At 46.4% G+C, this 17,291-nt stretch overlaps 1 protein-coding gene across 10 annotated transcripts in view; it reads left to right on the top strand.

Moving 5' to 3' along the window:
• Window positions 1-24: 24 nt before the first annotated feature.
• Window positions 25-17,291, top strand: part of DOCK9 (dedicator of cytokinesis 9) — a 180,204-nt gene continuing 162,937 nt past the window's right edge. For all 10 annotated transcript variants that reach the window (XM_077753879.1, XM_077753883.1, XM_077753877.1 and 7 more), the window contains exon 1: window positions 25-161. In XM_077753879.1, coding sequence (XP_077610005.1) covers window positions 36-161 — 126 coding nt within the window. In that variant the 5' untranslated portion in view covers window positions 25-35. The remainder of the gene's footprint in view (window positions 162-17,291) is intronic.

The raw sequence follows: 17,291 nt of genomic DNA, 5'->3' as shown, positions 1-17,291 counted from the left end.
TTTCAGACTCTACTGATTTGCGCTCGCAGCCGAGAATGCAGGCGGATAAATGCAGGATGAGCTGTCGAAGCGTCAGAAAGGAGCTGGTGATTGAATCCCCTCTGCAGCGCAAGGACGCGGCTGCGGGCGAAGCGGAGGCGGAGAGCCCGCGGCCAGTGCTGGTGAGAGGGCTCGGCCGCCGCGTCTCTGCGGTCTTCTCCGCCCGCTGCTTTTCCTGGGGGTGCGCGCCCAGTGCCTTCTGGCGCTCTGGTTTTCGAACTTGCTCTGCCCGTCTCCTCGCGAACTTTCCTTCCCCTGCAGATTCACTTTGGTTCCACTTTTCTTTGGGAGGAAAGGATACGCTGACCTTTTCTGGGTGAATGTGGTCTGCAGGAGGCTGCTTTGTATCGAACAACTTTGTATTGTTCAGACGCACGTCCCACCTAGCTGCAGTGTTGCCAAACATAAACCCAGGGAGGCGCGTTGCAACCGCCCTTCCCCAGGGTTGGCGCGGAAGTCCTTTGCAAGATGAAAACATGTTTACATTATGTATTTATAAGATTGTGAGAATTAAGATGACATGGGGTTAAGGAACATAACTGTTGAAGTTGCATGTGTTCTCACTCATTTTAATAGGTCAGCCTTGAACATAGTAAGAAATAACCTAAACTTCGAGCCAATTGATAAAAAGTTTCCGTTCTGTTCTTACTGTTAGCTGAACTCTGGGCAGTCGGGATAAATTCAAAGCACTCCGGGTAGACTCTAAGGGAGGAATGTGAAAAATGGTTGTCTTGTTACCATCAGTGAGTAGGTTGTGCTTCCCTCTCGGAATTTCTTTAGTACAATAAAGGCACATAATTTTTTAAGCAAACTGCAAAAAATCACCAGCATGCACTGCAGAGGGGACAATCCAGCCTTTCTAATGATCTCTTAAAGGGATTGTTAAACTAGTACTTACTGATTTTATATAGTGATTGTTTTTTAACAAAGGTTCAATGGCTGTGATCATAAAGTGTTTAGTTAATTCACTTAATTTTCAATTAGTGTCTTTAATAATCCGAACTTGACCTTCCTTATAATGGGTTGGATTGGAATTAAATTGTTTTCTTTCGTGACATGTGAGGCTGCTTTGTATTGTTTGGCTTTGAAAATTGCACTGCTAACTATGAACTGAGAAAGTCAGTAGATATGATGAGCTTTTTCACTGCAGATTTTCACCCAAGTGATTTGGTTTTCTTCCCCCTGGTATATTGTTTAGAGATGTTGTTCATTATCGTGGATTTCTTTCTGCTGGCACAATAGTTCATTTATCTGTTGAGCGGCTTGAGCCCATTCTATGATGGATATATTTAACTGGCTAAAGCTCCTAGCTGATGTAGCTTATGATTTCTTGGAGGAAGTTGTGTGGTTTGGGTTCCCTTGTGAATATTCTTAAAAGTCTTTTGTCAGTGTTTCTCCAGATGTGTAGAAATATTTATCCAGAGGCTTAAATACACCATAGAAAGATGCTGTGTGATTTTTTTTCTTTTTTAATCACACAAGTGACTTTTAAAATATTTCCTTCTCAAGGCACCTGGCTGGCTCAGGGGAAAGAGCATGTGGCTCTTTTTTTTTTTTTTTTTTTTCCAATTTGTTTTAAATGTTTACTTAGTTTTGAGAAGGGGAGGGAGGGGTAGAGAGACAGGGAGGCACAGAATCTGAAGCAGGATCCAGGCTCTGAGCTGTCAGCACAGAGCCTGACACAGGGCTTGGACTCTTTAACTGCCAGATCATGACCTGAGCTGAAATTGGATGCTTAACTTACTGAGCCACCCAGGCGCCCCGAGCATGTGGCTCTCGATTTTGGGGGTCCTGAGTTCGAGCCCCACATTGGGCATAGAGATTACTTAAAAAATTAAAAAAAAACTTCCTTCTGTTTCTAGTGCTCAAAAAATCTGAGACTCCTGTCCCAGTTCCTTGTTTAGGTCAATCTCAACCTCAGGAAGTTACACTGGGAGTTCTTTTTTCCACTGTAGAGGTTGTGCTGGCTTCAGCTGCTCCTGGTGGGCCCAGAAGCTGCTGGCAGCATGCGGAGCTCGGGCTCTGTGCACTTGCAGAGAGAAACGAGGGAGAGGTGAAGGCCGCAGTGATACAACAAGGAACTTTTTATCTGATAGCGTTTCTCTTCTTCCACTGGGGTAAGCAAGATAAAAAGAGCTAACACTGGATATGAGAGACAAGGATATTTAAGCCTTTGCCCAGGGTGGATCTTCTTACTTGTGATTATCGCTGCTCACAGCAAATGAAAATTCAATAAACTGCTTGGAATACAGCTTATTTTCAAGATGATTTTTGTAAAGTATGCCAGCCCGGTCATGAGATCTAGCTATTGTAGTGCTGTTGCTTATTATTATGCCAGTAGCCCATGTACTTGGTGAGAACATTTCTAATATTTAAATGTAAGTAACTTACTTGATTCAAGATGTAGCATTTTGAAATCAACTTTGCCAATTTTATTTATGTACACAATCAGTCATTGGGGAAAATGTTACATAATTTAGAAGGCACAAAAGTAATTAATGCATGTAATAAGAAATATAGGGTAGAAATAGGGAAAAACAAAGTGCCTTTACCTTTACTCCAAAAGCGCCCCCAATTAATTATTTGGTGTATACACTTTCTTTTTTGTTTTATCGATTTTTTTAGTAATTTCTATACCCAACGTGGGGCTTGAACTCATGACCCTGAGATCAAGCATCACACCCTCTCCTGACTGAGCCAGCCAGGTGCCCCTGGTGTATATACTTTCAGACTTCTCCTGTGCATATAAAAATATAACTTACAGTGGTATGTGTGTTTGGAAAATGTGGTATACTATAGATTTCTGCATTAATATTCTCCCAGAACATATAGAAAAACACATTTGTCACCATCTATAGATTTATGTCATTATTAATGGCTGTATGGTACTCAGTTCTATAGCAGTATCATAATTTGATGGTTATTTGTTTCCAATTCTTTGCAATTAGTACAGTGTATGGTCATTGAAAAATGACTGGGCTGTGGATAACTAACAGTGCAGTTACTAGTAACTATAAATATGTCTTCAAGCACTTATGTAAGTCACTGTTTGTTCTGGAAAACTTCTATCAGAAGTCTCTTGCTGCTTTTCTTTGGCAATAATGTTTCTTTCTCCTCTGCGAGGGCAGAGGTCTCCCTTAGTGTAGCTGCTGCTTCGGTGCTAGGTAAAGCCAGTGCTTCTTAGAGAAGTATGTGATGGGACATTATGAAGCTTCAGAGGCTGCAAGGTTCAACTTCCAGACACCTTCGTAAGTGGGCCTTGTCGCCTCATTTGGACAGTAAGTGGGGGAGGCAGCGCATGGTGAAACTTGTCCACTCCCATGCAGGCTCACTGCCAGCCCCATTGAAAAATGACTTCGTGGGCTGTAAATGACTAACGGGGGGAACAGTCAGGACATTCTTGACGTCTGCAGGTTGGTTACCCTGCTTACGTTTGAATACCTATTTTTGCCCACCCCACCCCCCAACTCTAAATTCCTGGAACTAATTTCTTCTAATTGTTACTGCTTAGCAATTTAGAGGAACAGGATGTGGCATCAGAGTCAGAAGTGGCCAGGACATGTCATTCGTGGTGCCCTTTGGCCAGGTTACTTTCGAGAGGCATCCGAGGACTACAGCACAGGTCTTATTTGGGGACTTGGGGAGGTTGAAAGATGTGGAGATAAAGAAGAGCTGACTTTTCATGTGTTAGCCATACTCCTTAGGTATTTTTTGAAACATTTCTTTTTTTGAGATACCTTTTCTCTTTGTTATCGTTTCTGGGCTCTTCAAGTGTTAAAAACTGAGCCTGACTTCTCACTTCGGATATTCGAATGAACACAGGATTGGCTAAATGACTGCATGAGAAGCAGTGAGGACAGGAGGCCAGGCCTCTGGCTCGATGAGTAGGTGTATTGCCTGGGAAAACCTTCTTTACTATTTAGAAATAGCCAAAGGAGGGAATTAAGACACAGACCCTGAAATCTAAGAGTATGGGCCATGATTATGTCATTGTATAGATCCTATAAAACTAAGATGGCTGTAACTGAGTTAATTAAATTATGCTTATAAAGCCCTTCGGCCCTCTAGACATCTTTAGAAATAATAAATGATGTTAATTACATTGATGATACTTAATAAGTAGTATTTTTGTTTTTAAAATATTGAGTGGTGAAGGAAAGAAGTTCCCGTACACTGTCTGTAGTGAGGTATTCCCAGGTGAGAAACTGGGAATGTCCACTTACTCAGAGCTATAAGCCTTCACAAGGCTTGTTGGCTTTCCCCTTGATTTGTTTACTCCTCTCTTCATTCAACCCACATTTATAGGCCCTGAGATGTGCCAGACTTACACTTACCAACATCCTTCCTCCCACCAAGCNAGGGGGGGGGGGGGGGGAGGCTTTCACGTGGAATTTATTAGGCGCAGGGAGTGCTAATCTCACCCATCCTTTTTCACTTAGGCAGATGACACTTAAATCACCATCAGCTCTAGGAAGGACATGTCCTCGAATTTTCAGCATCCAAAGCAGGCCTACCCCCACTGTACGGAAGGCATAGGGACCCCTGACCGTTCAGGTGAACAGTTTGCATGAATGAGGTCCGCGAAGATGCACACATACTTTGTGGTGCCGTCGGTGGAAGGAATATTCGGGGAGTGCATGCTTGGAAAGGGCCGGGGTGGATTGACTAGTCTTGCAGGCATGGGAAACTCGCACAGAGAAGGTTTTACGGCTGTGTCAGTACCCATTGCAGCACAGCCACTCAGAAAGCACAGGTAATGGCTAAATACAAGACAGCCGGACTAGGTCACAGGTGGCACGTGGCATGGGTGTCCTAACAAAGCCCTCCAGAGGCTGGAGACATACTATCTCCTCACACTTCCCTCCCCACCCCTGCCCTAGCCCCCGCTTTCGTAGTTTTCTCCTCTGTAGAATGAGAAGCACACAGCAGATAATCTCAGTTCTCTTCTGGGGCTAAAGCTCCAGGTTCCAGGTTGTTAGCTTTGCTCTCAGAATAACCTGTGATGGAGTCAGGCCAAGACCCTGGAGTTTTAGTTTCAGGGTCTGCATTTAGTTTATTCAAAACCAGGTGGACGGTGAGTTTTAGGAGCTGCAAAATAGGGGCTATTGGATGGGTACCCAACGTAATGAGTGAGATGAGTGAACTGGAAAGACAGAAAAGTGGCCGCGGAATTTGGAGCTGTTAGCAGGGAGGACTATGCAGGAGATTCACAAAGGCCTGACGGGCCTACAGATGACATATCACTGTGAGTATAATTTTAGAACCAGGAAAGCTTGGAAATTACAGTTCTGAAATATCTCTGTAACACAGTATAGCTAGTCCCAAGTGTCTCCGAGAGTAACATTTTGAGGCTTTAGAAGTTTTTGGTGCTCACTTTCCAGACGACTGTGTGCCACTTACCAGTGGATCTCTGAGGGTTTTGCCAGGTTGCCTGGGAGGAGCCGGGCCCCAGTTCTGTCTTAGGATCTCCTTGCTTTGGAGAATTGTCCCTACACTAAGGGAGAAGCAGAAGTGACTGGTGAAAGAGCCCTGAACTCAGTCATGAGACCTGCGTCCCATGTTGTTTAAACCTACTTGACATTTCTACGCCAAGATTGCGTTTCTATCAGATGGAGATAGTAGTGGTGACTGCCCTCTAGACGGCTCATCTCCAAAGGTTATCGGGCCTGCCCCGGTCAGCTTACCAGGCTCGGTCTTCCCTCGCTCTGAGCCGTGCTCCAACATGCTGCCAGACTGTGCTTTCCAAAACACAGAAAAACTCCTTTCCTGACTTTCCTTTGCAGAGAAGGCAAAGCAGGGCTTATTTGATCCTTGGAGGCCCGCCCTGGACTTTCTTGCTGGCCTCCTCTTCTGCACTTTCTAAAATGCACCCTGACGGGGCTCTGTCTTCCTCGATCGAGGGCGCTTTTATACGTGGCACGCTTTACTGCTAGACCATTCCTGTGCACCCTTCGGGGCCCAACTCCCAAGCCAGCTCCTCCAAAAAGCCTTTCGAAACCATCTCCGCACATTCTCCCACAGGCCATGTGCTTCTGGGGCCCATCGTGGCCTCCTGGCAGGTTTATTTAATTATCATACAGCTTTGCTGTCCTGTAACTCAGGCTTGTATTCCAGCCTTCCGCGCTGATGGGGGTGGAGGGCTCTGGATCCCAGTGGCAACTGTGAGTGGTTTTGCTTTCTTTGTATTCCATCTCTGACATAATACCGAGCCCCCCCCCCTCTTTTTTTCTTTTTTGGCATGGTCCTGGTCATTCTTTAGAGATGGTTTAGCAAAGATTTAGCGAAGAACAGGTCGCAGAAAGGGCCCTCCAGGAGACTGGTTCTGAGGACTCTTCTTCAGGCTCCCAGCCCCCCAATCCCCTTAAAAGATTTAGCCCCCAGTATTCAAACGAGTTGAATTTCCACAAGTAAAAAGGGACACATCTAAAGGAACATGCTTGACTAAATGTGACATATTATGCCCTGAAACTCTCCTGTGCTTCTGTTATTTTTGATCTAAACAGTTAGCTAACTTTTTACGTGAGTACTTACTTGAGGACGGAAGGGCAAACTTAGGCGAACAAAGTCAAAACCCCTTTCTCTCTTCCTCTTAGCCGGCTCCCTTTTCTGTGATGAATACCACTTTTTTCTGTCAACCGTTCCTGAAACTGTAACATCACCTTCGATGGTTGTAGTACATTTGGAAAAAAACTCATCGTGTGACCTTATTACCAGCATCCAGTAAATGGACTTTATGTGGAAAAGGTAGTGGAGACCCCGTCAGATGTAGGGCAAGGAAGACACCTCTTCCTGGGGGAGAAACGTAAGAGAAACGTAAGAGTGTTCACTGTTAGCAACACTGAACGATGCAGGTTGCCTCCTTTATTAACCCAGACTAGACCTGACTGTTTTTAGTGTGTTATGGTGGTTTTTCCAAAATTTGTCTTGTTCCTCCAAGTAATGGTTTCAGAAAGTGGCTTGGCCTTTGTTTTGCCGTGAAGTTTTAAAAATTACCTGTATATTATGGGGCTCCTGGGTGGCTCAGTTGGTTAGACGTCCAACTTCAGCTCAGGTCATGATCTCATAGCTCGTGGGTTCGAACCCTGCTTCGGGCTCTGTGCTGACAGCTTGGAGCCTGGAGCCTGCTTCACATTCTGTATCTCCCTCCCTCTCTGCCCCTTCCCTGCTTATGTTCTGTTTCTATCTCTCAAAAATAAACAGTAAAAAATTTTCTAAAAAATTACCTGTATATTAAAGTTTCCTGGAGTCTTTTATAGTACTGTTTAATAGAAATACAGTATGAGCTACATATGTAATTTAAAAAATTTTTGGTAGCCAAATTAAAATGAAAAGAAATAGGTGTAATTAATAATGTAGTTATAACCCATTATTGTGGAAATATTATGTTAGCATTTGACCCTTATGGAAATGTCACGGCATCGTACATTCTTTTATTCCTTCTAAATCTTTGAAAATTTTGCCTGTAGCATTTCTGAATTCAGAATGGCCACGTGTGGCTAGAGGCTGCTGTATTGAATGGTGCGGGTCTATGGACTTCTATATTCCATAGCTTATACCCCTCAAAGCAGAAAGTTGTCATTTGAGGAGGGGAGTCATTAGGGGAGGGTACCATATTTATGAATCTGTAGAGCAAAAATGCACGATTTTAAGTGTAAAGTTGGGCTTTCCTTATAAAGATAATCCTTGAAACATTAATTGGTAAAGTATATTAAATACCACCTGATGACATTAATATTTGTCCCAGCACTCAAACCTGCTTCTTCACGAAGATTTAGTATTTTGCAGTGTGATTTTTTTTAATATTCTTGAGTCTGAAAATGAGTCTCTTTCCTTACTGTAAAGGACTCTTTCTCTGCCTTGTATCTCTCCCTTGCTGAGATCATGGAGCCTGGGTGGTTCGATGCGGCTTATGTTTCTAGGTGTCTGAGATGGGCAGAGAGCCCCAGGCGTGTGCCTCCCTGGAGGCACCCCAGGGCAGAGCGGTGCTGTGCAGAGCTCGTACAAAGGGAAGTGGAGACACCAGGGAGGTATTTCCTGTTCTAGAACTCTGACATTCCATCGTGCTTATTGCAGGTGGGTCACGGGAAGGGTCCTGGGCTTGGGGCCAGAAGATCCAAGGGTCACCATCTGTGTGACCTTCACTAGTTTATGTAACCCCTCTGGGCTTCAGTTTCCTCATCTGTGAAATGGCGATGATACATCCAATTTGGGAGGAGGTTTCGTGAAATAAAGACGTACATTATGTCTCAGGCACTGAAATCCTCTTGTGTACGAATGACACAACTTTGTAAGATTCTCAGTGACCACCATTTAGTTCCTGCTCCGAACAGCTACTATGTATTGAAACTCTTTAGCAACTCTGTGATGATGGTAGAGAACTTGATATTTTTCCCATTTTCCATTGGAGATAATGGAGATTGAGTAACTTGCCCCAAGGCCACATAGCCAGTAAGCAGTGGGGCTAGGATTTCTTGAAAATACTTTTTTGTTTGATGTTCATTTATTTTGAGAGAGAGAGAATGTGTGCGTGCGCACGTGCACATGTGCACAAGCGGGGAGAGGCAGAGAGAGGGAGGGAGGGAGGGAGAGAATCCAAAGGAGGCCCCAATCTGTCAGCCCACAGCCCAACATGGGGCTTGATCTTATGAACCATTAGATCATGACCTGAGCTGAAATCACAAGTCAGGCACTTAACACACTGAGCCACCCAGGTGCCTTGAAAATACTTTTTAATATGAAATTCTCAAACATACACAAAAGTGAACTAGTAGAGGGTTTTGTCAAACTTGGATGCATATCAGAATCACCTGGAGGCTTTGTTAAAACCCAGATTGCTGGGCTCTACCCCCCAAATTTCTGGTTCAGGAGGGTTGGGGTAAATTTGCATTTTTTTTTATTTAAAAAATTTTTTTAATGTTTTATTTATTTTTAGGAGAGAGAGAGAGACAGCGTGAGCAGGGGAGGGTCAGAGAGAGAGGGAGTCACAGACTGAAACAGGCTCCAGGCTCTGAGCTGGCAGTCAGCACAGAGCCCGACGCGGGGCTCGAACCCACGAACCGCGAGATCATGACCTAAGCGAAAGTCGGATGCTTAACCGACTAAGCCACCCAGGCGCCCCTAAATGAGTTCCAGATATTGCCAAAACTGCTGGTCTGGGACTCACCTTGAGAACCATTGAACTGCTGGAATGAACGCCCATCCGCCTCGCACCGCCTCCACTGATGGATTTTAATCCTCACTCCTCACACCTGCCTCTAGCTGGTCTCTGAACAGCCTTGCTGGTGATGAGGTCCACAGAAACTCTCTGAGAACCAAACACGGGTTATGAACATTCCATGCCCTGCTCCTAGTATCCTCAAATAAGTAGCTTAAAGTTGTTTTGAAACTTGACTGTATGGGGCCTTTAGAGCCTTTTAGCTTACCTACTTGACCTCTTCATTTCAGAGTTCCAAAAACAGCTTTTAGTGACACAGCAAGTATTAAGAATTTCAAGCAAAATGCTAGAAAGGAAAAAAACTGTTGGCTGGAAAAGATGCTATAGTTCAGGTTTCAGACAGAATTATTTATACAGTTACACGGCGCCTCTTTTTCTTTTCTGCTTTCATTACTGCTTTTAACTTGTGCAAAAAAGGCAGGCAGAATTGGCGGCTGAGACGGATGTGTGTGTGAGAGACACATGGTGAACCGCCCCCAAGGCTATCAGTCTCCCTCCTCTCTACACTCTTCTCTGCCTCTCTGAGCCCATGCCCTGCATCAGGGTAAAGGACTCTCTACGTACTGTCTTTGCAAGGACGAGATCCCAGGTGCCACTTAGCTCCTCTCTTGGGTGTGTGGTGGGCACTGGGCACGGCAGCATCCCTGCCATCCCTGTCTGGCTCATCCTTCATTAGTATTCTCCAGACACCCCTGCTGAGCACAGCTGACGGAGTGCAAGCAGCTCTGTGGGTCTTCATTAATTGCTATTATCTTTATTACCTTCATTTGCATCATTATGTTTCTCCTACCCCATTTTCTAGATGTTACTGATTTGACAGCTTTCACAGAGTCTTTTCATTCTGTTTATTTTAGTAATAGGATAATAATTTTTGGAAAACCACAGTTATTTATAAACCTGACAAATACAAAAGCCAGCTCTTTTCCTTCCATCTCACTGATGTTGAGTGTCCAAGTTTTGCTAATGCCGACAGGCCTAATTAAATGAAATCTTCATTCAGTGACAGCATTTCTCGGTTTGAGTGCCCTTTTCTTCGTGCCATATAAAAAGGGAACTCAGCATCTTATCAGTGTTTATAATATAAAAAAACCCGTATTCACAAGTGTGTCATTCTTGCTGTAAGTCTGCTCTGAGGATGACACCACACTTCAGCGTGAGAAATATATTTAGATGTCTACGACTTTGGTGTCCGTGATGCTTCTTCTAAACATTTGTCAGTTAATTAACTGTGTGGGGATGCTCAGGTTCAAGCTTGCTTCTCAGTCCAGGCTTAGATAAGGTCCTGTTTCTCCTCTAGTTTTTTTTATATCATGTGCTTGTGCATGTTGTTAGCGAAAGCACAAAACAGAAGGTGGAGGCTGTGGGGAAGAGCATGGACCAGGGGTCGGGAGACCTGGGATCTGGACCCAGCCTCGCCAGCAGCTCCCCCTGGGCCCCAGGACAATCATAGAACCCCCACACTTCCGCGTCTCCCTACCTGTGAGGCTAGAGGGCTAGTCCAGTTATTCTCAGGTCCTGATGTTGACACATTGTGGTTCTGTTACCGAATTTAACAGAACAAGCCCGTGCTTCTAAACCGCTCCTGCCCGTTTTAAACAAGCCCGTGCTTCTAAACCGCTGCTGAGACCACTGTTCTGCACACACACTGATGAACAATCTGGAGAAGAACACGGATTACTGAGGGGGAGTGTGATCGTATTTGGATTGTCTTGATCACCTCCAAGTTTGAACGTCCTGGTTTGAGGGAAGGAAGAGCATGTCTATGACAACGCCATTTCCAGGGCCGGAGGGTGGTGTGGGACCTAGTTCTGTGCCCGCTCAGCCCCCTTCCTGGTGCGCCAGTTTCCTTCCTCAGGGCCCTTCCCCGTGTGGCCCGCCTGCCACTGTGGCCTCCTCTTCCAATGCAGGCTGGGGTCCAGCGGTGGCTCAGAGACGTGTGGGCACCCCAGGCGAGCCAGTCGCTCGTTCTGCCTCAAACAGACGCTGTACAAATTGTGTACTATTTTAGGTGTGAGATTGAGGGCGGCTTGAGACAGAGGTGGGGGGTGAGGCGGACTGCTGCGCAGGGCCGGTCCGCTCCGACTCCAGCGTTGCCTGCCTCTTCAGAGAAACCGGGCTTCTACAGACCCGCATCCCGGGTTTCTCAGGGACGTCCGTCGCAGAGTCCCAGTGCTCGCCTCCGGGGGCCTGATTCGTGTGCTCTGGGCAGCCACACACAGTACCCTTTCAGAAAGGAGTTCTCATAAATGCAGGATTTCCAGTGATGCTGCAGCACCCTAGGGACTGGGCCCCCAGGCCCTCGACCTGCCACCCAGGCCCCTTTGCGCAGCTCTGCCCCAGAACTCTGCTCTTCTGGACCTCACCGTGCTCAGAGGAGGACTTATCCTGAAGCTAAGGGCGTTTCAGTTTCAAGATCCCTTCCAAGGCCCTGCCTCCTGCAACTTTACATTCATCATTTTGTATTTTTTTAAGCCCCTTTCTCCAAATATACAAATTTCAGGCCCCACAAAATGTGGTCCCATTCGGGAGCATTGGTGTCTCCATTTTCTCTGCAAGGAACCCCCAATCCACAGTGAATCCTGGCTGCCTCGTTCCTCTCTTGATTTGGCTCTAATAACCTCCTTTGAGGAGCACCCTCCATTGTCAGGTTCCTCACTCAACCAACACGTGTCTATTGGGCGCCTCCCCCACGCCAGGTCCTCTTCTAGGCATAAGGGAGAAGGTAAATAAAATGGAAATCTTTGCCTCTGTGGAGCTTATACTGTAACCGGGCGGGGGGTGGGGGGGGTTCATTCTAGGGAGTCAGACGCCATTCTTGGGTTCCCATTGCCGTCAGTCATTCTGCTCTCATTGTTCACACGCCTGTCTCTCCTCTCGATTGTGAGCTCTCTGGGGTGGCGGGCTGTGTCCCCGCCATCCTGGTGTCCTGAGACCCTGCCGCAGTGCATGTGGACAGGCTCAGTAAAAGCCTGTGGAGAGAAGGAACACATAACCACTAATAACATTTGCGTGTGAGGAAGGGAGGCCGCCGCCAGTGTCCTGTGCCCACCCTAATAATAGGAAAACGAGGATCCTTCCTTCATATTTAACCACTTGGTGCAGTTCCTGGTGGGAGTACGCATGTAGTGAGAGTCATGTACAGGACAGGAGCACAAGACATCTCGCTGGGCCACACCGATTAACTCTGGCTTTAGAAGCCCCTTCCATCTGACTGTAAGCTGCATCCCCCCCTCCCCCCCGCAACAGTGCTGGGACCTGTTGGTGATGTTGAGAAGTCCACCGTTTTGAAAATGGACTAGGTTAGGTGAAGAATTTTTATCTTGACCGGTCAAGCAGCTTTTATAGCCATGCAGATAAATCAAGGAAGTTTTAAATTCTTTATAAGCAGAAACAATGAATTTCTCGTTTCTTAAAATAGAACGCTCCAAGAGTTGCCGTTTCCTTAGTTTGCTATTTCGAGGAGTGGTATTCAGGGTTTCAGCCTGTGTTAACATTTAATTACCAGAGACACAAAGTCAAGAAATGACTAGAAAGTTTGCAGGAAGCTATCATGGCAGAGACAAAAGCAATGAAATCAGTGAGCCTTCCTGCTTAGCTCTTCCCATCGTTTTTAAGGCTTCATACATGCTTGGCCAAAACTGAACTCATTTGCAAGCCCATGCTCTCCAGTTAATGCTGGATTCCAGAGGAGTCTCATTTTCCTGGCACTGGGAAGATTCCCTAGCTTCTGTTTGCCCGGGGTTCTGGAATCTCAATTTGCATGGATGTTGGACAGCCCGGCCCATGGCAACAAATGCTGGAGGAGGAAGGAGTGAGGTGGGCGAGCCTTGAAGGGGAGGTCTGTGGGGAGGGCAATGTGGATCATGCCTTTTGGCACCTGTGACAGCCACATGATCACTGGGGGGGTTCACCATGCTGCCCCGGCTTCAACCAGTGGATAGGGACTTGGCATCAGGGGCTCACCTATGCCCATGTTGTTCCTTAAGGTACAGCCCACTCTTCCCACCGTCCTGATCACGTGGCCTTGACCTCAGGCCCTGTCTGCTGATCTCCCACAAGGAAGCCAAGATATGTGGGGAGATAGTTGGCAAGGAAGCCACGATTTTGATTCACTGTTATGAAAATGCCTGTGGGCCCTGGGCCTCCCAGACTCCCCGGTAGGGTCAGCCTCCATTTTTCTCCCCCAAAGTGCTGCATAACTGCCTGCCCGTCTCACCTCCTCTGGGACCTGCAGTCCCACTGTTCTTGTGGGGCTGCCCTGGTGGCAGGGTGTCTGAAGTGCCCCTGTATACACCCTGCCCCCCCCACCCCCCGCAACTGTTGTTCTTCTTCTGGGGCCTGCCTGACACAGACTTCATCAATACTCAGTTCAGTTTTTAATGCAAGCATCTATTTATGTTTATTTTGGGCACAGTCCCTGAATTCCAGTGTCATCTCTATTATTATACAGTTTCCTCTGTTTGGCCTTTTGTTTCTCTTTCTCTGTGAATGTCTCTGCCATTGTTGTCTGTTTTATTTCATACGTTCTTGGAGAGGACAGGAAAGTTTTTGTAAGCAGAATATACGTACAGCATTCACCACTCCCCTCCCCCACCCCCGGATTTTTTTTTTTTAATCACTGTCATGCAAGCAACACAGTTACTAATAAGGATGATGATGATAATGGCAGTACTAACAACAGCTACATTTATCATGTACTTACAGTTTGCCAGGCTCCTTCAAGCATTTCCCATGCGTGCACTCAATGGAGCCCGATAATGGCCCCACACGACTGCACAGCTTAGCTTTCTAACCACTGTGCTGTACTGTCTTCGATTTGATTCACATCTGAGTCCTATCTTCAGCTCTAGCAGAGCAGACCCAAGTTCTGTGAGACCCAAGCCTAGAATATGGGGGGCCTTGGAGCACCTGGGTGGCCCAGTCAGTTGAGCATCTGACTCTTGGTTTTGGCTCAGGTCATGATCTCATGGTTCATGGTTTCAAGCCCCGCATCAGGCTCTGTGCTGACAGTGTGGAGCCTGCTTGGAATTTCTCTCTCCCTCTTTCTGCCCCTCTCTGGCTTGCTCGCTCACCCCTCCCTCAAATAAATAAATAAACATTAAAAATTTTTAAAAAAAAGAATATGGGGGCTTTGTCTAAACAAAGAATTCTAAATTAAAATACAAAATGAGGCCTGGAAATTAATATTTATTTAGAATTTGAAAAGAAATCACAGATGACAAATTTCAAAAAGCTAACTTAGATGATAGACACGAGAAATGCAGGAGAACAACACATTTTTATCAATGAATCTCCTCAATAATACTTTCTTCTCTACATTTTTTGATTTCATACTGTTATCACCTCTTCATATGTTCATGGCTTGGTTTTTATCACTCTGTATTGCACGGTAGATCATTTAGTCTTTCCTATAGCATTAGTCAACATTTATATTTTACTGATCATAGTTTAGGAACGTTTCCTCTAGCTTTACAACATTTGGCAATGTCACATAAATTTTTAGGATTGAATAAAGACCCCTCTGGTTTCTTTCATATATGAGCTGAATAATTTGGGGACATTCTTGACGACTAACCTCAGATTGTCTCCCAAGTAGTTCTGGGGCCAAACTCCTGGAGGTATAGCTATATTGCAGCGTGGCCCCTCCTGCTGCGCCTGTGTGTCGTGAGTCAGGACATTGGGTGGACCCATGTCCTTCCTGTGGGTCTTCCTAGTAAGTCAAGATGCCCAGCGACAACTGAACTCTATACAGCCACCGGGCCTGAAGAGGGGTCGGTGTAAGCGAAGGGCGCTAAGCTTTGTTCACGCGAAATCTGTGTGGCTCTGGGTCCTGGGCTAGATGCTAAGGGAGAAGGAGCCAGCCCTGTCCTGACGCACTATTAGTCAAGGAGGTAAACTGTTGAACCGCACTCTAGGTCTGCTACTGACCGGGCATGCCGCTGTCTGAGCAGGGCAAGGCTGCCTTTGATGGGTGAGGGAGGTGTGCTTCAGGTCCAGAGCCAAGTACAGAGTGTCCTGGGGCAAGAGCTACTCTGCTTTCCGTCCTTTGGAGAATTTGCCTAGGTGAGGTTTGTTTTTTTAGAGGAAGGATTCTGCTAAAATAGAACATTTGTCAGCCACAGCGGGCAGGGTTGTAGGCCTGTGACAGGTGCAGAGGTGTGAGCGAGTGACAGGATCAGGCTTGTGTCAGAAGCAGAGCCGCAGTCGCGTCTGTCCTGGGCCTGGGGGTTAGAGACCCGGCCGCACCCCGCACAGCTGCCTCCATAGGAGAGCTGCGTTGTCGGTTAAGGAGTTCAGATCTTTGCCCCATCCATGACCGTTGGTTGATTTGGGTAATTCTGGGCCCAGAATCTTGCTTTTTGACAGTAGAAAATCAGCAACTTGGCTCTTGCCGCTGTGTTACTGGGGAGAGGCTTAAACTTAAAGTGTGTTGACGGCTTTGAAGCCAAGGCCATGTGCCAGGTCTCCGTGAAGCCTCTTTCTGCTAAACCCGGAGTGGGGCAGTGGCAGTCTGGTAATTAGCTAATTTCATTTTGCTGTTATTGTGACATTCCTGTGACCAGTGCTGTTGCGGCCGGCAGTTTCCTACCCTTGTGGGCTGTCCCCCCACTCATGTGACCACTTGGAAAAGCTTAGTGGAGCTAAAGAACAGTGAACAGCTGTAAGCAGTGAATCATCATTTTAAAGAAAAGTAGAAAATAGTCAATTATGCTCTGAGTAGACACAGAGGTGTGACTTCCCACGGGCCCACTGCAAGGCACCAGTACTCTCTCTTCTGTCTTTTCTGGTTGTTTCTTCTCCTTCTCCTCCTTCTCCTTTAGTTTCTCCACTTCTCTGTCTCCTGCCTACCTCACCCCTGGTGTCCATCCCTTTTTGTCTCCTCCTCCCCCCGACCCCCTCTTTGTCTCTTTCCCTGTTCCCTCACCATTCTCCATGCTCACCGTTTCTCCTCCTGAGGACCTTGTAGAAGGCAGGCCTGGTGCCATTTATTTGCATTTGAAGCAAGAGCTTTTGCCTCGTTCTGAGATAGCACACGAGTCACTCTCAGTTGACCCCTTTTCCTTGCGGTCAGTGGTTCTGTCCCGGAAAGCACTCCCTGCAGCTGCTGAAGGCTGCTGCCTCTTTGGGCCTCCAGGAGTTGTTTTCGTGAACTGTCTATGGGTCTGTGTGTTTCTCATCTTCACAGCCCTTGAGACCAAAGAAGACGTGTCATTCCTCCACGACATTTCCCTTATCGTTGAAATCAACCCCGTGGGCTTTCCTGTTACATGTATCATCATTCTTTAAGAGAAGCATTGGCTCAGAAACTCTCCACATGTCTACTGTGGTTGAGCATTGGTGGGTGCAGACCACTGATTGGGCAGCCTCAGTGTGACAGAGGCCGTGTTGTAATCCAGTCTGAGAGTTACCTGGCACGTGGCCAGCAATTAGCTCAATTTGCGATCCTCAGTCTGCAACCTAAGTAAAATGAAATAATATTTCCATGCCTACCTTAGAGTGGCCCTAAAATATGTTAAAAAATAAACTAAGGTGTATTGGGGCACCCAGGTGGCTCAGTTGGTTAAGTGTCCAACTTCAGCTCAGGCCATGATCTCGTCATCTGTGGATTTGAGCCCCACATCAACAAATGGTAGACTTTATTGTCAATTATGGGAAGAGCTCACTGTATCAGTCAGGGTTCATTCAGGAGAAAGTAACCACACTGCACAGGACAAGTTGAATATAAAGAATTATTAACCATAATGGGAGATTACCTACTAAGAGGTAGAGAGAACGCTAAAGAATATAGGGGACAGTCACTACATCTAGCAGGCAGGGAGTTCGGGTATCTAAAAAAGGAAGAAACCTGGGGCGTCTGGGTGGCTCAGCCAGTTAAGTGTCCAACTTCAGCTCAGGTCATGATCTCACAGTTTGTGAGTTCGAGCCCCGCATCAGGCTCTGTGCTGACAGCTCGGAGTCTGATGCCTGCTTCAGATTCTGTGTCTCCCTCTCTCTCTCTGCCTGTTGCCTACTCACACTCTGTTTATCTCTCAAAACT

The sequence above is a fragment of the Crocuta crocuta genome, unplaced genomic scaffold (assembly GCF_008692635.1).
Source record: "Crocuta crocuta isolate KB4526 unplaced genomic scaffold, BGI_CrCroc_1.0 scaffold31, whole genome shotgun sequence".
Lineage (NCBI taxonomy): Eukaryota > Metazoa > Chordata > Mammalia > Carnivora > Hyaenidae > Crocuta > Crocuta crocuta.
This window is presented reverse-complemented; position numbering and strand designations above follow the sequence as displayed.